This window comes from Eretmochelys imbricata, chromosome 1 (assembly GCF_965152235.1).
Source record: "Eretmochelys imbricata isolate rEreImb1 chromosome 1, rEreImb1.hap1, whole genome shotgun sequence".
NCBI classification, from domain to species: Eukaryota; Metazoa; Chordata; order Testudines; family Cheloniidae; genus Eretmochelys; species Eretmochelys imbricata.
Window position 1 is genome coordinate 269018047 of NC_135572.1, and position 21577 is coordinate 269039623.

At 54.3% G+C, this 21577-nt stretch overlaps 1 protein-coding gene across 1 annotated transcript in view; it reads right to left on the reverse strand.

Annotated features, from left to right (window-relative positions):
• Positions 1-17921, reverse strand: part of SHISA8 (shisa family member 8) — a 30348-nt gene extending 12427 nt beyond the window's left edge. The window contains exon 1 of the mRNA XM_077807597.1: positions 17359-17921. Coding sequence (XP_077663723.1) covers positions 17359-17921 — 563 coding nt within the window. The remainder of the gene's footprint in view (positions 1-17358) is intronic.
• Between the last annotated feature and the right edge of the window lie 3656 nt (positions 17922-21577).

Below are 21577 nucleotides of genomic sequence, written 5' to 3' on the forward strand. Positions count from 1 at the left end.
CAATGGCTGCGAAACTTTCGCATGCGTAAGGGCACTTTCATGGAACTTTGTGACTTGTTTTCCCCTGCCCTGAAGCACATGAATACCAAGATGAGAGCAGCCCTCACAGTTGAGAAGCGAGTGGTGATAGCCCTGAGGAAGCTTGCAACGCCAGACAGCTACTGATCAGTTGGGAATCAATTTGGAGTGGGCAAATCTACTGTGGGGGCTGCTGTGATGCAAGTAGCCCACGCAATCAAAGATCTGCTGATATCAAGGGTAGTGACCCTGGGAAATGTGCAGGTCATAGTGGATGGCTTTGCTGCAATGGGATTCCCTAACTGTGGTGGGGCCATAGACGGAACCCATATCCCTATCTTGGCACCAGAGCACCAAGCCTGCGAGTACATAAACCGCAAGGGGTACTTTTCAATAGTGCTGCAAGCTCTGGTGGATCACAAGGGACGTTTCACCAACATCAACGTGGGATGGCCGGGAAAGGTACATGACGCTCGCATCTTCAGGAACTCTGGTCTCTTTCAAAAGCTGCAGGAAGGGACTTTATTCCCAGACCAGAAAATAACTGTTGGGGATGTTGAAATGCCTATAGTTATCCTTGGGGACCCAGCCTACCCCTTAATGCCATGGCTCATGAAGCCGTACACAGGCAGCCTGGACAGTAGTCAGGAGCTGTTCAACTACAGGCTGAGCAAGTGCAGAATTGTGGTAGAATGTGCATTTGGACGTTTAAAGGCGCGCTGGCGCAGTTTACTGACTCACTTAGACCTCAGCAAAACCAATATTCCCACTGTTATTACTGCTTGCTGTGTGCTCCACAATATCTGTGAGAGTAAGGGGGAGACATTTATGGCGGGGTGAGAGGTTGAGGCAAATTGCCTGGCTGCTGGTTACGCACAGCCAGACACCAGGGCGGTTAGAAGAGCACAGGAGGGCGCGGTACGCATCAGAGAAGCTTTGAAAACCAGTTTCATGGCTGGCCAGGCTACGGTGTGAAAGTTCTCTTTGTTTCTCCTTGATGAAACCCCCCGCCCCTTGGTTCACTCTACTTCCCTGTAAGCTAACCACCCTCCCCTCTTCCCTTCGATCACCACTTGCAGAGGCAATAAAGTCATTGTTGCTTCACATTCATGCATTCTTTATTCATTCATCACACAAATAGGGGGATGACTACCAAGGTAGCCCAGGAGGGGTGGTGGAGGAGGGAAGGAAAATGCCACACAGCACTTCAAAAGTTTACAACTTTAAAATTTATTGAATGCCAGCCTTCTGGTTTTTGGGCAATCCTCTGTGGCGGAGTGGCTGCTTGGCCGGTGGCCCCCCCCACCGCGTTCTTGGGCATCTGGGTGTGGAGGCTATGGAACTTGGGGAGGAGGGTGGTTGGTTACACAGGGGCTGTAGTGGCAGTCTGTGCTCCAGCTGCCTTTGCTGCAGCTCAACCATACACTGGAGCATACTGGTTTGATCCTCCAGCAGCCTCAGTATTGAATCCTGCCTCCTCTCATCACGCTGCCACCACATTTGAGCTTCAGCCCTGTCTTCAGCCCGCCACTTACTCTCTTCAGCCCGCCACTTACTTTCTTCAGCCTGCCACCTCTCCTCCCAGTCATTTTGTGCTTTCCTGCACTCTGACATTATTTGCCTCCACACATTCGTCTGTGCTCTGTCAGTGTGGGAGGATAGCATGAGCTCAGAGAACATTTCATCATGAGTGCATTTTTTTTTCTTTCTGATCTTCACTAGCCTCTGGGAAGGAGAAGATCCTGTGATCATTGAAACACATGCAGCTGGTGGAGAAAAAAAAAGGGACAGCGGTATTTAAAATACACATTTTATAAAACAGTGGCTACACTCTTTCAGGGTAAACCTTGCTGTTAACATTACATACATAGCACATGTGCTTTCATTACAAGGGCGCATTTTGCCTCCCCCCACCGTGTGGCTACCCCCTCAACCCTCCTCCCTCCCCGTGGCTAACAGCGGGGAACATTTCTGTTCAGCCACAGGCAAACAGCCCAGCAGGAACAAGCTCCTCTGAGTGTCCCCTGAAGAAAAGCACCCTATTTCAACCAGGTGACCATGAATGATATCTCACTCTCCTGAGGATAACACAGAGAGATAAAGAACGGATGTTGTTTGAACACCAGCAAACATACACTGCAATGCTTTGTTGTACAATGATTACCGAGTACGCGTTACTGGCCTGGAGTGGTAAAGTGTCCTACCATGAAGGATGCAATAAGGCTGCCCTCCCCAGAAACCTTTTGCAAAGGCTTTGGGAGTACATCCAGGAGAGCCGTGAATGCCAGGGCAAATTAATCCTTTCACATGCTTGCTTTTAAACCATGTATAGTATTTTAAAAGGTACACTCACCGGAGGTCCCTTCTCCGCCTGCCAGGTCCAGGAGGCAGCCTTGGGTGGGTTTGGGGGGTACTGGCTCCAGGTCCAGGGTGAGAAACAGTTCCTGGCTGTCGGGAAAAGCGGTTTCTCCGCTTGCTTGCTGTGAGCTATCTACAACCTCATCATCCTCCTCCTCCTCCTCCTCATCTTCTTCGTCCCCAAAACCTGCTTCCGTGTTGCCTCCATCTCCATTGAAGGAGTCAAACAACATGGCTGGGGGAGTGGTGGCTGAACCCCCTAAAATGGCATGCAGCTCATCATAGAAGCGGCATGTTTGGGGCTCTGACCCGGAGCGGCCATTCGCCTTTCTGGTTTTCTGGTAGGCTTGCCTCAGCTCCTTAAGTTTCACGCGGCACTGCTTCGGGACCCTGTTAGGGGCCTCTGTCCTTCATGCCCTGGAAGATTTTGACAAAGGTTTTGGCATTTCGAAAACTGGAACGGAGTTCTAATAGCACGGATTCCTCTCCCCATACAGCGATCAGATCCCGTACCTCCCGTTCAGTCCATGCTGGAGCTCTTTTGCGATTCTGGGACTCCATCATGGTCACCTCTGCTGATGAGCTCTGCATGGTCACCTGCAGCTTGCCACGCTGGCCAAACAGGACATGAGATTCAAAAGTTCGCAGTTCTTTTCCTGTCTACCTGGCCAGTGCATTTGAGTTAAGAGTGCTGTCCAGAGCGGTCACAATGGAGCACTCTGGGATAGCTCCCGGAGGCCAATACCGTCGAATTGTGTCCACAGTACCCCAAATTTGACCTGGCAAGGCCGATTTAAGCGCTAATCCACTTGTCAGGGGTGGAGTAAGGAAATCGATTTTAAGAGCCCTTTAAGTCGAAATAAAGGGCTTCATCGTGTGGATTGGTGCAGGTTTACATCGATTTAACGCTGCTAAATTCGACCTAAAGTCCTAGTAGACCAGGGCTAACTCTTTACAGGAGTTCTGACCTGCATTCCTGCTCTGGCCCCGGCAAAAGCATTACACAGACAGAGCGGACCCTTTGTTTCTCCCCCCCCCAGCTTTGAAAGTATCTTGTCTCCTCAGTGGTCATTTTGGTCAGGTGCCAGCGAGGTTATATTAGCTTCTTAACCCTTTACAGGTGAAAGGGTTTTTCCTCTGGCCAGGAGGGATTTAAAGGTGTTTACCCTTCCCTTTATATTTATGACAGCCACGCATGGCTAGTGTAACACTGAGGCGGTCATTAGCAGCAGGGCTTGAGTTTGGAACCTCTGGAGCTTAATGCACAAGCCTCTACTGCTTGAGCTAAGACCCAGGGCTGTTAAGCTTGCTATGGGGGGGGGCTATCAACCTTTATGTGGCCTAACCACCACTGAGTGGGCATGTCTTACACTAGCAGAAACCCCTACAATAGGCCATTGTGAACAGACCAAACAACCAACCAATGAGCGTATGCAAACATTCATGAGAATCCCTCCAATGACAGACTGGTGGGAGTATCCCAGCGGTTGTTAGCAAGCCAGCCATCAGAAACCCATATGCACAAACTAGTGCTCAGAAAAAAACCCTACAGTAACAAAAGTGTCACAGCCTATTACTCAGAACCAGCCCTCTGACAACAAAACGTACACTGTCCAGTGTTCTTGAGCAAACCTAAGATGATCGCCATGCATGTGCAATGACGGAAACATGTTAGTAAAGCTGGAGATGTCAAGCTGGGGAGCCAGAGCCTGAAGATCCAAACCAAGCCCTCAGGTCTGACTAACCCCCAGCTTTTGGATACTTTGAATCCAACCCCCGACTGCAGTTGAGGCCCATCTCTGGAAGGAACCGTTGGCAATTCTTTTCCAACCCATCAGCAAGAGGAGCCAGAGGAGGGCAAAGGAGACAGTGTGGCTATCCAAGGAGCGGAGCAGCAAATTAGTGACAGTCATGGGTGACATTGCCCAAAGCCAGGATGAATTCTTCACCTCCACACTCAGAGAGAAGCTGAAGGTCGCAGGCTGGTGACTGGGAAGGAAGGTGTGGGAGGGAAACCAGTGAATCATTGAGTGAGTAGAAATGTGGCAGCTCAGTGGGGGTGCTGCAGGGTACCTACCTTACAGCCGAGTTGGGTCACTGCACTGGCCTCCCCCACTGAAGTTCAAATCATTAGCTAAAGCAACACGTGAGATAAGCTTGGGAGTCTCAGCTTAGTCTCCAGTGGAACTGTGTCAGCATTACTTAGATTGTAAGCTCTTTGGGGCAGGGACTGTCTTACTCTGTTTGTACAAGGCCTGGCACACTGGGATTGTGGTCCATAACTGGGACTCCTAGGCACTGTCCCAATACAAATAATAAAGCAGCAACCACCACATATGGACCACAAAATTAATCAAGAATGGCAATCAACCACTGAAGAGAGGCCCACTACTGGAGTGGCAGGAGAGGTTTTAGGTCAAGATCAAGGATTGGCTAGACTGGGCCTGGAATAGCAGGGGGTGCTGATGGTCAGGATTGAGGAGACCTGGCAAAGCAGTGGGGCAGCGGGGGATGGGATGGGGCCCTTGGACTGGAACAGGGGATGGGGTAGGTCAGGATCATGACATTGGAGCGTTATGAATGCGTTGTTGCCACTACACTATTATTTGTATTCTGGCAGCAAATAGAGGCCTATTGTGATAATTGGGCCTACAAATTTACCCTAATTGTAAGCTCAACGGTAAAAATGTGTGCAAGTCCCTAAGTTGTCACAGTAACCTGTCCCCACACATGCTGATGGGGGGAAGGGATGAAATGCAGACAGAATGATGGGTGTACACAGACACAATAGTGCTATGGAATTAGTCCAACCAAAAAGCCCTACTGATATAACTCGAGGACTGTGTTATGATCATGCTTGGCAAGCAAGAAAGTGTGGGTCCAGAAATCAGTTAACCAAAACTGGTGGGTAAAACATTCAGCCTAAATGGTGAACAAAGTAAGAGGGGGATAGGCTATTCCACCCATCACTCCCTTTTTGGGTCCTTAAAGAAAGATTTTGTGCCAGGAAACACAGAAAAAGAAACAGACTGAGGCTACTGGAGTGAGTGCCCCCATGATGGCTGCCACCCCCATCGTCCTGTGAGACCCTTGATCCTCTTCGTCCGAACCCTGAGAGATGGTCCTGACCAGAGCAGGCCAGTGAGAGGGGCCCAGATGACAATCACCACCTCTACTTGCTCCAGCTGAATCCCAGATGCCACCTGGATAAAAAGGGATCGGACAACAGCAACAATGACAGGTCCAGCCCATCTCGGCTAACTTCTTCTCTTTCCTCCAAAAGGACAGTTATTACCGTCTTTGACACCACCTCAGAGAGTGTCAAACAAGAGAGGGGGTTTCCTTCTAAAAACTTGCTCTAGCTGAAGAGAAAGGGAACAAGGGATGCTGTTAAAATGAAAGCATCACTTAATGCTTTACATCTCAGGTGCTTTCACTGCTTTTGTCCTGATTGATCAGGGCCCCATTGTGTAGAGCAGGGGTGGGCAAATTTTTTGGACTGAGAGCCACATCTGCGTATGGAAATTGTACGGTGGGCCATGAATGCTCACAAAATTGGGGGTTGGGGTCCAGGAGGGAGTGAAGGCTCTGTCTGGTGGTGCAGGTTCTGGGGTGGGGACAGAAATGAGGAGTTCAGGGTGCAGGAGGGGGCTCTGGGCTGGGGCAGGGGGTTGGGGTGCGGGGAGGTGAGGGCTCTTGATGGAGGTGTGGGCTCTGGGGTGGGGCTGGGAATGAGGGATTTGGGGTGCAGGGGGGTGCTCCAGGCTGGGACCAAGGGGTTTGGAGGGCGGGAAGGGGATCAGGGCTGGGGCAGGGAGTTGGGGCATGAGGGGGGGTTGAGGGCTCTGGCTAGGGGTAGGGGATCTGGGTTGGGGCCAGAAATGAGGAGTTAAGGGTGCAGGAGGGGGCTCCAGGCTGGGGCAGGGGGTTGGAGCGTGGGAGTGTGTGAGGGCTCCGGTTGGAGGTGTGGGCTCTGGGGTGGTGCTAGGGATGAGGGGTTGGGGGTGCAGGAGGGTGCTCCAGGCTAGGACTGAGGGGTTCGGAGCGTGGAGGGAGATCAGGGCTGGGGCAGGGGGCTGGAGCACAGGAGGGGCTCAGGGGTGCAGGCTGTGGGCAGTGCTTACCTCAGGCAGCTCCCGGAAGCAGTGGCCATGTCCCCCTCTCCAGCTCCTATGTGGAGGCGCTGCCAGGCGGTTCTCCACACTGCCCCATCCACAGGCCCTGCCCCTGCAGCTCCCATTGGCTGCAGTTCCCGGCCAATGGGAGCTGTGGGGGTGGCGCTTGGGGTGAGGGTAGCACGCGGAGCCCCCTGGCTGCCCCTAAACATAGGAGCTGGATGGGGGGACATGGCGCTGCTTCCGGGAGCTGCGCGGAGCTGTGGCACGTGCGTGTGGAGCGGCTGCTGACCCTGCTCCCTGGATGGAGCGTGGGAGTGGGACAAGTCCCAGACCCCACTACCCAGCGGGAGCTCAAGGACCAGATTAAATCAGCTGGCGGGCCGTGGGCCGTAGTTTGCCCAGCCCAGTGTAGACACAGCACACTAGGTCCAATTGAGCTTGCAAGCTAAAAATAGAAATGTAGCTGCAGTGGCATGGGCTGTCTGCCCCGAGTACAGTCCCACCTGGGACCCTAGGTACTTCCTAAGGCAGCTGTGCTGTCCTGCCGCCTGTGGCCACACTTCTATTTTCAGCGTACTAGTTTGATCAAAGCTAGTGCACGTGTCTAACCGGACTGGAAATATCACCTCCAGCCCGCAGTGCGGAGGTACCCTCGGAGACAGCCCCTGCTCCAAAGAGTTTATAATTGAAGGACTGGCAAGGGAAGCAGATTCACCCCAGGCCACATTCCTGATCAGTGGCTGAGCCAGGCCCAGGTCTCCTGAGTCGCATACTCACTGCCTCCCAATTCACGTGAACGTCTCCCTGCCAATCAGACAGGTCCCTTCCCTGAGGCAACGGTACTGCTGCACGGTAGGAAACATGCTATTAGGGCAGATCTAAGGAGACATGATGGATGCCACAGAGCCATAACCTTGTCTAGCATTCTCAAGCTGTCCCATATGGGGGCAATGGATCAGCAACCGCTGTGAAACAGCGTGACTAGGATTCCTGCTAAGACTTTCAGTTACACCAGAACGCACTAGCCCCAAAAGAACACTAGTTCTGTTCTTTTCACTGGCTGTAGGGGCTCCTCACACTCTGGGCAGGTTTCAGAGATCCCTTGATCCAGAGGCAGCAAGTTGCCACGGCCTCAGCGTCAAAATGTATCAGAGGCCTGACTCCTCTACCGGCTCATTCAGGTCAGGGTTCAACTTAGCCAGAAAGGATCAAACGCTCACTTTTGTCCCTCCTCACCGGGACCTTGCTTGGCAAATCAAACAAATGAGCAGAATTCTACCCCTTCACCCAGCTCCCCGCTGCCATGGGTCTGTTATCACTGCAAATGCCAGGGGCTAAATTCACACCTGGAAATAGCAGGCTGCCCCTTTTGGCCTTTGTAAAGGAGCAAAGGGGCAGCATTTAGCATGCCCAACCCACACTTATGGAAAGAGATGGATAGACAGAAGTGGGAGATGGAGAGAGATAAAGAGAAAGGGCCCGATCGTGCTCTCACACCAGGGCCAGTGAGGAACAATTCCTACTCCTGAGGGCATTCTGTGCCAAAAATATAAAAATTCTGCGTACTATATTTTAGAATTCTGGAAATTTTGTCAAATAAATGTGGAAGCTCCAGCATGGCATTGGGGAGCACAGGCCATTGGGTTCACAGAGGTGGGAGATCATAGTGCAGCTCCCTCAGCCCCTCAAGGACACGGTGAGGCTGAGCCCAAACCTGACACAGCACAAGGACCAGGCCTGCCCCAGAAACACTCCAGGGCCCTGCCCCTCTGTGCCAGGTGCACCAGGTGTGGGCAGACAGGCTCAGCAAGGCAGGATCCAAGTGTGGAGGGGCTTAGTGTGGGGGGATCCAGGTGTGGGTTGAGAGGGTTCTGTCTGGGGCATCGTGGATGTGGGCAGCTCAGTGGAGGATCCGGGCGTGGGGAGGAATCTGGATGCACAGGGGCTTGTTGGGGGGTTCTGGATGTAATGGTAATGGGACTCTACAGGGGGGTCCAGGTGAAGGTGGTTTGGGGCTCAGTGAGGGGGTTCTGGGTGTGGGGGAGATAGAGCTCAGCAGAGGGTTCAGCTGCAGCTGGTTGGGGCTCAGTGGGGTGGGGATCAGGGTGTGGGTGGCTCATCGGGGTGGTCCAGGTGCAGGGGGAGTAGGGATCATGGTGGGGGGGGTGTGAGTGCAGCGGGGGTGAGGCTCGGCAAGAAGGTCTGGGTATGAGGGGATCTGGATGCACAGGGGTTGGGTGGATGGGGGAGCAGCTTCCTGTACAGGGATCCCTCCCTCTGCAGCTGAGGAGCGATGGGAGGGGAGTTTGCAGAGTTTCCTTCAGCTGGGGGAGAAATCTCGGGGTGGGTCTGACCTGGCCCCAGATGCTGTGCAAGGTAAGAGGGAGTCCCGTCCTCCCCAGCCCAGCTGGGACTAGCAGAGGAGCCTGGCACAGGGTAGAAGCCACCAGCTGGGTCTTCCCCAGCGCCACCTCCTGCTTTACAGTGATTTACCTCTCTTCCAGCTGCCCTGGGCCCCCAAAACATATTGCTGTGGAGGGTTGCATGACAGTTCTTGTGGCTTCCCTTTGCTTCCCCGTCAGAAAGTCATTTTTCTGTAGGGAAGCAAAGAAATCTGCGGGGGACATAAATTTCCCCAGGAGTAAACTCCTCCATTGAGGTCAGTGGAGTTCACAGCAGCATCAGCCTGGTACATGCAAGAGGGACAGGATCTTCTAATACAGCACTTTAGTCTGTGGTGTGACCACTCCAATCTCATGCATCCGACGAAGCGGGTATTCACCCACGAAAGCTTATGCTCCAATACGTCTGTTTGTCTATAAGGTGTCACAGGACTCTGCTGCTTTTACAGATCCAGACTAACACGGCTGCCCCTCTGATACTTCACTCCAATCTCGTCATGTACATCCTCCAATACCCATTCAGGCTCCCTTCCCCACAACTTCCACCCTTCTCGTCTACTGCTTGGTTACATTAGGACGGTTTTAAGAAGGCAAGATGAAAATGAACTCCCTTTAATGTGGTGGGGCGGCTGCTGCTTAGGTTTCTGCGCTTGTGGGAGGCTACAATGCTGCTGTCCTTACTCTCAGTGAGTAACACCACCGCCGCTAATAGCTCCTAGCAGAACAGGGTACTAGCCCACAGGAGGCAGGGTGGCAGGCTTGGGGATATAGATCGGAAGCTGTTTGGGGCCAGGGCTGTATTTACTTCTAGGGCAGGTGTGATGCCCTTCCTCACACCAGCGAGTATCTTGCTCCATTGGCTTCAGGAGGCCACCACAGTTCAGGAAGGTACAAGGGCAAATAAAGGCAGTACAATCGGGCCATCTGTTTCTGTACAGCACCAAGCCCATCCTGATCTTGAGTGGGGTCCCTGGGCACTACCATAATGCAAATAAGGAAATAATACATCTCCCCCCCGCCCCGTACTTATCTGTCAGTTTGTTCTCTCCCCCCAGATCTAGGACTTCACATATCCTAGGACCAACCCTTTCTTCCTTGCCTGAAACCTCCTCTGCCCTGCTCTAATCTCTCCAGCTCTCTCTGCAGTTTGGTTCTGCCTCCTGGGGCTTTGTCACCCCTCTGACCATGCTTTCAGCCGCAAGTGCAATCGCAGTTGAATCCACACCAAAGAAACACCCGCCCCAGACAGACGTAAAGCAGCCCCACAGATCGCTGAGCGGGGCTGACTTTTATAACATCAGTTCTAAAAAGCTTCTAGAAGCTTAAGACATCGGGACTAGGCCACAATTCACTTAATGACAGGTGGAATTTCTGCCATTGTGACAGGGCCACCTTGGAAGTGCTCCAGGAACCATTGTGTCAATATGAAGACAGCCTGACTGGCTGCCATGGTACACGGACAGCATGTACAGTAAAGGCTACAAGGTGCTACCAGCCACCTTTGCACCAGCTACACAAAGAAGGCAGTGATATTCCGTGACCCTGTGTGTTTGTGGTGAGCACGAGCAATGGACCCAGCCCACTGTAACCTGGGCCTGCTGCATGCAAATTGAGACAGGGCCAACAGGAAGCCTGTCTGCGCTGCCTGCTCCCTCTTCGGCATGTGGGATTTCAAGACTTCTGCTGCAGCTCTTCAGCCAGGCGCCTGATTCTCCTTGCACCTGAGTGTCGATCACGTGGAACTCCACTGAAGTTGCACCCCCGTAAAACAAGAGTAGGAGGCAGATTGGGCTCCCTTCTGCAAAGGGTCACTGTGTCCATGGAGTGGGGTTAAAGAGGGAGCCATGGGGAGCCTCCACCAATAGCCTGCAGGGGCTGTGGTGAGGGAGCCAGGAGACAACGCGGTGCACAGATATACTGAGTGCGTTGCCGATTGCATGCTGCCTGTTTTTACAGTGGCTGTGGCCAACATCCACTCCAGAAGAGGCTACCCACAGCCTCTGCCAAGCACGAGCCATGTGATGGCTGTCGCAGTCAGTGGCGCCGTGTCTTCTCGAATCTCTTCAGACCCAGGGGCTGTCCTCTGCTTTCCTTGTGCGGTGCAGACCCCGTTGTACCAGAGTCAGGACTCTGACACTGAGGCCATTGCAAGCCTGCTCCCTCCACATCAAGGGATCTCTGAAACCAGCGCAGACCCTGTGCTACTTCCTGCATCCTCTCCAGGCAGATTACCCAGCCGCTGTTATCTTCTCCCTCCAGTGCGGTCTTGTTAGAGGCCATCTGTCCGGGGACAGGTTACCAGCTTCAACACCTCTTGCTGCTGGGGTTGCTGGCCTGCATCATCAGGCCACCTGGATTCGTCACGGTTGCATTACTGCTTCTGTGTGCTTGCATATGTTGTGAGACATGCCCCACTCCTGCCTCTGCACGTAAGTCTCCAGTGCATTTCAGTGGAGAATGCCAGCGCATAACATCTACTCCCTGCTATCAGCACAGTATAGGTGCAGCTCTCCCCTTTCCATGACATTTTGTGTCAAAGGGAACTATCAGGGTCATAGACAATATATTTCATAATAAACTGGCTAGAGTGTACCTGTGCTACTGCCCTCTGCTGGAGGGAGTCAGAACTCCTCAAGTGTGTGTCATAGAGCCTATGCTGCTAACAGAGATATTCTTTTAGCTCATGTGGTAGAAGCCAGAGGATGCGAGTTCTACGTCTGCTTTGCTGTGAAGTTCAGAAAGACCATGGTGTTCAGCGCAGCAACAGCCATTATGGTGCTCTGGTAGGTGGCCAGAGACTAGCTCCCATACTGCATACGCAGGATGGGCTGGTGTGGGGTCTTACTTTTGTCACATGGAAGAAGTGCAAAGGCATGCAAGAAAAACCTGCCTTTTCCCACTCCATATGCTCCTGTCCAAAAATACGCAGCTTCTGGGGAAGAGATCTGTTCAGTGATGACCCACATATTTCAAAGTACCATCCCATGTGATTGGAACGTGTGTTTATGGGGAGCTAGACCCTGAGGGGGATCAGAATACATTACCGGCTCAGTCAAACAGGGACCGCTAGCGAAGGGAAAAAAAACGAATGCTCAGCGCTGGTACCACAGGAACCAGACTACAAGTAAAAAACAGGTTTCCTTTGGTTAACACAATCTGCCAAGAGGACAGCTCACACGTTAACCCCCTGATGGCAAGAAATGCAGGAGAATAAATGGAACCCAACCACACGTGTCCTGAAGAAAGATCTGATGGTTCTCATTATTGGACTAAGAAGATGTGATTCCCAACAGTGGGCTAAGCTTTTAGGGTACTGGTGTATCTGCGTATCACTGCTAGGTGCTACCAGTTTCATGGAAAGTCTCTTTCTTTCTGTTAGCCACACGCATGAAATGGGAAATTACCCCTCCCCCCCCCCCGACATCGTATGACTAAATGCAGCCCCAGGCATGGACAGGGCCAGGCGACGGAAAAGCACATGTCTCTGAGATTCCAGCAGCTGGATCTGGCAACGGCCAGCTCCTGGGGATCGCGCTGATGAAGCTGGTAGGGCACCGACTGAGTCCTAGTTCAAGTGTGTAGGTAGGCACTGCTGTGAGGGAGTTCACATGGCTGGCCAGAGCGCAACTATAGCTAATGGCCACCAGACAGTACTTTCCCTCCCCTCTTCTCACTTTGGTTACCCTTGGAGAGGGCAGGGTTAGAATACCCCCCTTGCTCAGGCACACATTCTTCATACCCCACCCCAGCCCCCCCAAACCCTCCCAGCGCAGAAAAGGCAACAGACCTTCTCGGCACGCCCCAGCGGAGCAGAGAGAGATGTGTTATGACAGAAGTCATCGCAGCATCCCTGGGGATGGAGTGTCCTTCCTCCAGTTATCCCAGCCAGGAAAATGAGCACACGCAAACACGCACACGCGCTCTCAGACACGTGCACACCCCAAGAATGCAGAGAGCGCCTTCCCAGGAGCAGGCTAGTGGCAGTGGGCAAAGGGCAGAGTAGTTGGAGCGGAGGGAGGCGGGGGGAGTTTGTATCAATTCGGTAGACCTGCCAGCATTTTGTCAGGCAAACGAGGAACAGGGAGGAGGTGGCTGGGATGAGGGCAGACAAAAAGAGACAGAGAGGACGAGGCTTCATCTCAGAGATGGACTGAGGCTTAATTGAACCTGGATTCACCAAAATGTTGGGCCTCCTAATCCTGCATGCTCCCAGATGGACACTTGGCCAAAGTCAGGCAGACCCCAGCTCAGCAGGCAGCTGGCTACTAGCGATCACTGGTGCATGGCACCGCTGTTTGTTACTCTCGAGGATGAGTGTGTCCCCTCTGAGCATGGGGCTGAATCTTGCCTTCATCTGTCCCTGTCATCGCCTCCTCAGCACTCTTATTCCTCCTCCCAGCCCTGAGCGGCAGCTGCCTTTCAAGGGATTCTGTAATCACCCTGCCACCCACCCCAGCCTTCTCCTCTACACCCATCACGCCCAGCTGCTCGGCTGAGTCAGCCCTTGGGGGGGGTGGAGCTTTCATGTCAGTGACTGGCAGGAGGTGGGGCTTCTGTCTGTGCTGACTCAGTGGCTGACAGTGATGGGGGAGCAGAGGCTGCTACTGGTTTGGAGACCGAACGCAGGGCATTTAGCGGCTACAAAATTGTATAACAAAGCAAGGGGGACGGGTGTTAAGGCCCCCGACATTTCAGGGGATGGAGATATTTTGAGATGCTCTCCTGATCATTGTCTGTCCTGGTCAGTCATCTCCTCGGGCACTGCCTTTTTACTAGATCCCCGAACCCGGCCCCATACAATGGATTCGTCACCAGAGCTAACCCCCTGGCCGACAATCTGCAAAGTAGAACATGATTAGAAACTCACCCAGTTGCTTGATGGATCCATGTCCATGTTCCGCCCTCTTTGCCCCCTTTCCTCTCCCGCTCCCTTCTGTCTATGCCTTTCCCCATCCCTCGGGCCCCTATCATCCGCTCCCCCTTCGTTTCATAGCACACAACTTCCTTACTTCTGCACAACAGCTGTTCTCGGCGAACAAGCGACCTCGCATTCCACCAGAAGTGGCGCTGCTGATCGGGAGGGAGATGCCCAGGCAGAGCTGTGGCTGGTGCGGGTCTGGGTAGGGGAAGGCCGGGCTAACAGGAGGTGCTGGCAATCAGGAGCCACGGGCACTGGCCGGGCCACATGTGGAGCCTCCATGACTGGCTGAGGAGGGGCAGCTCTGGGTCAGGACTAAGACGCAGCGGCAGAGCTCTGCCTGGGAACCTTGCACTCTGCCTGGCGCCAGCTGCTCTTATTAGCACCTCGCTGTGAAGAGCATAAAACTCGCTATAAAAAAAAAAATCAAGCTGAAGAGAGAAGCTGCAAAAAAGTAAAACCGACAAACCGGTGTCAATTGTGCTGCTGCTGCTGCCCTTCCTCCCCCACCCACAGCACTGCCAATGCCCCGCCATCCTGACCCCTGGCACTCCGGCTACTCCAGTCCTAGCCTCCCCTCCCCCTGCACTGCCAATGCCCCGCCATCCTGACCCCCAGCACCTCTGCTATTCCAGGCCCTTTGCCAGTGTGCCTCAGCTCTGTCTTGCACCACCCCATGATGTTCCAGTTGGGGGATCCTCTGCTGCCCTTGAAGCGACAGTCCCCATCATCTGTGTGCCAGCCTCTAGGAGACAATGTCACCACATAGGGCGTTGTCTACTAGGACCTAGGATGAAAACCCAACCAAACTCACCACACTGGTGACCAAACCCGGAGCCGAGACTTATGAATAGCAAGAGGCTACATTCCTGATTTCCTTTTCATAGCAAAGTGCTGTACAGAATGAATGTTGGGGGATCACTCACACTGCCAGGAAATGCAACCATCTCTGCGGTGGAATGCCACAGCCATGCTCACCCAGCAGAACGATCCAGCCATGCCATAGGCTGGGTAAATTAGGATAATCCCCTCCACTGAAATCTGAGAAGGAATTTGGGAGGTGCAGTGCAGTTACCTAGGGTGGATTTGACTGAGATGCCAGTTTTAACCCCCATACTCTTGCAAAAAGTGCAGTGGGGCCTTTAAAGACCGCATGTCTGCCCCTCGGGATGGTGTACATTGACTCCAGTGGAGGATCCCCACGAGCAGTCAAGGCAGCATTTGCAGTTTTCCTCCGAGAGACGGCACTGATTCCATGATCTGAGCGCGGGACCGTTCAGAGTGCAGCGTCAGGGGATCGCTCCGGATGGCACAATGCACCCGCTTTGTGTCAGGCGCCCCGTGGCCAGCTCTGGGCACTTGGCATAGCCCTGGTCTATGACATCACAACCTGCCAGCCGGCCCAAGAGATCTGGTGCACGGAAGTCAGGACTTTCCTAAGGAGTTTGGCTCTGGAGTTGCTCTCCCTGGCTGCAGCTCGTTAGTGACTCTCTCCCCGCCTGCCACTCAACAGGGGTCAGTGGAGCAGCTGGTTGCAGGCACAAGGCTGAGCGAGTTCCCCCAGGCCATGCGAGCTGGACTCTCTGGCAGCCCCAGTGAGTCTGTCAGTGAGCGACACAGTCTCGCCTTAAATATGTCCCCCACCAAAGGACCGTGGCACCTCGCTGACTGTCCCCCGCCCCCCCAGGTCCACTAGTGTCATGAGTCAGGCGAGGTCTCATGTTCTCCTGTCCTGCCACAGAAGGAAGCAACGGGAAGGGGAGGCATGGGCATTTTAAGGAGCTGGCATCTCAGGTGCCACTGCCTCCCCCCGTCTCCTCACCACCTGCCTACGCACACACACGCTGCCTTTCATCATGGACAAGCCCCTGAATCACCCCCCACCCCACCCCAACAGAAAACTGATAACAACTGAACGTGCATCAAAGGATGTAGGGCCTCTGGGGGCCATCGCTGGAGCAGAATGGCGTGGCTGGGGGTGACATACCTCTGCCCCGAGCTGGGACTGAACCTGCCCAGAGTCCTGGGGGGGGGGAGATGTTCCCTGAGGGGGAACGTGTGTGTGTGTCTCTGTGTGTGTGTGTCTGTGTGCGTGTGTGTCTGTGTGCGTGTGTGTGTAGCGGGGACGGGTGGGGGGGACAGGCAGAGGTGATGCTAGCCCACTGGGGGCCCTAAGCAGGAATATTTGGAGGAGCCCACAACACACATAATAAAAAGTGAATCCCTCCCTCCCCAGAGCTGCTTGGGGCCCTGAGCAATTGCTTAGTCTGCTTCTGGGAACACGACAAGAAGAACATTTATCTGAAGTCAAGAACTGACATATTAAGAGAGCGCACGCCAGAGAAGAAAAGAGAGAGAAGGCGGAACACAGGGAGGGAGGGACAGACAGCAATACAGAGATGAGGAGAGTGAGAGAGAAGGAAAGGGGAGAAAGAGGGTGGTGCGGGGGGGAATTCTGTACCCCTCCCCATCCCTGTTACTCTCTCACTGCTGGGAAGTTCAGCCCCTCGGACTTGCTGGACAAAAGAGAGGAGACACAGAGGTTGAGAAGAGTCCCAGCAGTGTCCGGGTGCTGCAGCTGCAGTCCCACCTGCCATCCTGATCCCTCACTCCCACCCATCCCTTCAGCTGGCTGCCTACTCCCTCTTGGCACCCACACGGAAAGCCACCCTGCCGGAGAGAGGAGGTGCCCTGGCTGAACTTTCTGCCCAGAGCACAATCAAAACCAGCCCGGACAATGCTCATAGCCCAGCTGCCGTCCTCTGGCAACCTGCTGGCAAGGAGGTGTGAGGGTCATGTGGTAAACATACAGACATCCATATGCGTGCAAACACACACCCACACACACACACTTTGACAGGACAGAAACTAATGAAGCCGCTCAGCAAGCTCTTCCCCAAAGCAGGATGCTGCAGGAAAGCCAAGACATTCATTGTAAGTAATTGTCCCGTTTAGAATCGAACTCTGAAATGCCCCCAAACAGATGGCAAAACTATGAGCCTTACACTCAGAATCACAGAAATCAGGGCTGGAGAAGAGCGGTTAGAGAAGACACACCTTGTCCATTCCCTGACGACTGTTCCCCTTGGTATATCCTCTCAGGATCTGACCAGTCCATTGTTAAATGACCCAAGTGATGCGGCTTCCATCCCCCCACTCCCTTTTGGGGACTATTCCATAGCCCAGCAGGCCTCACTGGTAGGAAAGGGTTCCTGATCTCCAGCCTAAATTTCTGTTGCTCAGCTTCAACCCGACAGCTCTGATTTCTACCCCCTTGACTCATTCCTCTCCCTCCTCAGTGTTTCAGACACCTAGCTCCCCCATAGATTGTTTTATCAGGGTCCAGAGCCAAAATTAAGGAGGGTTTGAGGGGTGGCAGGTCACTGTGGGGATCTGGGGTTGGACTGGATCTTGCCCTCTGGAAGGGAACATGACAATGCAGCCGAGAGGGAAAGTCTGGAAGTATCGTCTATCTGTTGTGGAGCGAGACAGAGGGAGCGGGGACAGAGATAGAGCGGAAGGGAAGAAGTGAGGTCCCTTTTACCTGGACATGGTCATCTCCGTCGGGGGGCTCCGTGATTTCTCCAGGCCCAGCTTGGTGAAGATGCCCACCAGCACCATGATGGCCACCACACCACAGATGATATATACAATCAGGTTGGTCTTGTCTCGGGTAGGATCCTCGGGGGTCTCATCCACCCGGGCTGGTGGCTGGCCTGTGTTGACCCAGTTGGGGGTGTCATAATTGGAGCATCCACTTTGGTCCAGCCGCCCGTGCTTGAACTGGCAGCAGAAGCGGTACCCACAGGTCCCACAGCAGTACCGGTAGATCCCTGAGTTGCAATTGAATGGAGGGTCCCATTGCCCCATGACATCGTAGTAACCACGGCACCGGTCGCTGCCTGGCACAGCCTCAGTGGGGGCCACCACAGTGTCCTCCAAGGTGGGAGCCCAGCTGGTGTTACCATGGCTCTCCACCTGCCCCTCCAGCTCAGGATCCTGGGTGCTGGGAGCCCTGGTCCAAACCCGCCCTGGGTCCAACAGAACCAGGCAACAGAATCCGAAGACGTAACCTCGCTCCATCCATGCGCCACTCCCGCTTGCCATCACGCTCTCCTCGTCAATGGGGACGGAGACTGGTTAGCTCCTCGCCCGCCTCCTCGGGGGAGAAAAGCCCCTCTCCTCTGGAGACGCAGCAAGAAGGGTGTTCAAAAATTTCCAGCCAGATGCTAGGACACAAGCTATATCACTCCGTCTGCCCGTGGGAAAAGACGAGTCACCCCCTCCTCACTAAACAGCTCCCCCCGAGCAAACCCCACAACTAGAACAAGCCACCCGCTCAGCCAAGGGCTCAGGGTGGGTTGTGGGGCAGGGGAAGGAAAAAAGGAGACGAGGAAAATCCTAAAGATAAAAACAACAATATGGGGGGTGTCAGCCTTGCATCAGGGCAACCCCTGAAATTCCTAGCAAGAGCCCAAGTGCAAGGAGGCAGGAGATGCAGATCGCCCTCTGCTCCTCGTCCTTTAGGAGTGAATTTTGGATCTTTGTAGTGTCAGTCGAAAGGCTGCCCTGGAAACAGCGAGGGCTGTTCCCATTTCGGCTGCTCAAGGCTGGGAGAGGATCCTGGAGGCAGCCAGCGCGGCTCTGTCTCTCTCCCCCTTCCTCGGAGACACTGAGCTTTCTGAAAAAAAAAAAACAACACACACACACAACCTTCACACCAGAGAGGGAGGGAGCGAGGGAGGGAGCAACTGAGAGAGCGGGAGGGAGACCAAGGAAAGGGAAAGAGGGAGAAATAGTCCTTATTCCTTCCTAAACCGAGCGGGCTCCTGCGCCACAATTGTCTGACAGTTACCAAAGGAAACCAGGGAAGAACCTTAGCCAAGTCCTCTAGCACATCCACTGTCCTCCGTGCAGAGCCTTGGATGGCAGCCAGAGCCAGGCTGTCACCAGGCCAGAGGGGACACAAGAGGACACCAGCGGCTCCTTATTGACTGTAGCCACAGGCACTGGTGCACAAGTGGCTTGAATGAGAGAGACATCCACAAACACACACCGGTCAAGGGAGGGATTGAAAAAGCCTGGACCTCTGCAGGGCTACCCCCCCTACACACACATTCACACACACCCCCCCCCCCCCCGCAGGGCTACTCCCCTTACCCCCCCCCCACACACACTGCAGGGCTACCCCCACTACACACACACACAGACACACACACACACAGACACTCCCTCCTCTGGCAAAGCTCTACCACCCCTTAAGGGCCCACTGCAGTTAGAGCCCCAGCCGGGCAGTACCCCGGTTTCAGGCCATCATGTCTGGGACCATTACTGGAGTGCATTTCCTAAGGGTCAGAAAGCGCCCATACAGTGTTGTCACCATCACCCTTATCCCCACCCACCTGAAGTTAAACCTTCCACCCAGACGGGCGGGTGTGGGGGGAGGGCACTCCTCTGAGGAGCTTTGAAGGCTAATACATGTCACCGTTTATAAGCATAACCCTCTGGCGCAAGCTTTTGCAGCTCCAATTCAGGCAAAGCTCCCTATTGACTTCAGTGTGGAGTTTTGCCAGAGGGAGGATTGCAGGATCAACACATCCCCCCAGCCTTGCCCATACACCCAGCCATCAAACAGGGGTGTGTGACATTAGACTCCCAAGTCCAGATGTAGGCACCCAGATAAATGGGCTGCTTGCCAGGAGTTCTGCGCACCCAGTGAAGTGCTGAGTTCAGCAGGAGTTGCTGGGCATTTAACACTTTCAAAAGCCAGGTCCCTTCTTTCGGAATCTATGTCCGCACTGAGTCACTGGAGTAGAGGCCCTTGTTTCTGAAAATCTTGGCTCTAGTTAATGGGCCAAGGGGGCTGCGCTGGCTCCAGAAGTTAAGCACATGACATGGAGCCATCCACCTCTAAGTGGGTCCAGTCCAGACTCAGGAGGCTGGTGACCAAATGCCCTTTATTGGGCACTCTGCCAGCTCTTATACGGTGCCCACCGCTCTGGGCCCAATGCCTTCCAGCAACACATAAAGCAAAGATATTAGCCTCTGGCGCAATGTGGATTCTCCACAGGCCTCTCCCCAGAAGGACAGATGATGGGTGGGGCTCAGTTTTCTCAGACAAATCTTTTCCTAGCGAAGGCCAGGGCTGGACGTGTACCTCCTCCGGCAGAAGGAAGGGGCAGCTCTTGGTTTCTGCGGGAGCGAGATGTGTGGTCCAGTGCGAAATGTCCTGCACAAATGGGCTTCCCCCCAGTGCCGTTCCCTGGGTGCGCCAAGGTAAGGCCAGGCCTCTGAGTGCTGTTCTCAATGGGCAAGTCATGGTATCTGCACCACACATGGCAAAGGTCTCAGCCCAGAGCAGCCTCTCCCAGCCAGAAAATAAAGGCCTTTGTGCCCCTCTCCTCCCCACAGAGTGCTGAGAATGCAGCGGCATAGCTTCATGCATACCCAAGAATGCGCGGGACTCAGCATCCACGTGACCAGAGCACCCATGGGCCACAGTGAAATGCACAAATAAATCAGCATGGCGATGGTGATGTATTATGGAGAGTCAGCTGGGTAGCCATCGCCTCTCTCTCTTCTGACTGGGCAGTTTTGCTCCTTTGTTTATTATTGCCCTGGGAGACGTGCCCCATCCAATCCATGGGCATCCCCATCCAATCCATCCCCATCCAATCCTTTTTGTAGTGGTTGTCTTAGCACCCTGGACTGCATCTCAGGAAAGCTGGATTTGACTCCTCGCTCTGTGACAGCCCTCCCATGGCAAATCACTTCACTTCTCTGTGCCTAAATCCCCCATCTGCAAAGTGAGGTGAGCACTCTCTTCCTTTTCCCCCCGTGGGTGTTGTCTGTTTACATAGTGAGACCCAGTCTGTGCTATAAGGTTAGGGTGACATAGGCCCCCTTGCGTCGAGCTAGCTGTGTATGTGTCTACACTTAGATTTGCCTCCCACCGATGTAAACGCCCCATTACAGCGATGCTATGACACCACCTCCCTGAGCAGCGTTGAGCCATGGTTGATGTACTGAGGTTAATGCAGCGTGAGTGTAGACCAGAGGGGGGGCAAAGTATGGCCACATCCGGCCCGCAGAACCCTTCCCTCTGGCCGCCGAGCTCCTGCCGGGGAGCGGGGACAGGACAGGCTTGCTGAAGAGCCAGCCCAGCTCCCCGCGGGGCAGCACGGTGAGCGGGGCGGAGGCTCGCTCCCATTCTGCTCCCCTCCCTCCCTTGCAGTCACAGTTCCCCCAGCGCCTGGGCAGTGTGGCTGCAGATCTGGCTGGGGGGCACGGCTATAGCGCCGCCAGACCTGGTGCTCCATGGCTGCACGGTCAAGTAGTAGGGGGAGTTCTGGGGGGGGCGAGGAGCAGGGAAGATTGCAGGGGTGCAGTCAAGGGGCCTGGGCCCTGCTGCCGGGGACAGGGGCAGAGCAAGCCAGGGCCCCTCTCCACCCCAGTATGCTTGGTCCCTGTCCCCAGCAGTCAAGCCCAGCCAGGGAACGAGCCCTGCCCGACTGCCGGGAGAGCTGACAAACGAGCAGGGGAAATGCACAGGGAAAGGACTGAGCCCCCTTTCCCCCAACCCACAGGTAACGTGGGGTGGGGAGAGCAGGGAGGGTTGGATAGGGGGCGGGAGTCCCGGGGGGATGGTCAGGGAGCAGAGAGGAGGGGTGTTTGGATAGGATGTGGGAGTCTTGGGGGCAGTCAGGGGTGGGGAGCAGGGGGGGTTGGATGGGGGTGGAGGTTCCGGGGGGCTGGATAGGGGC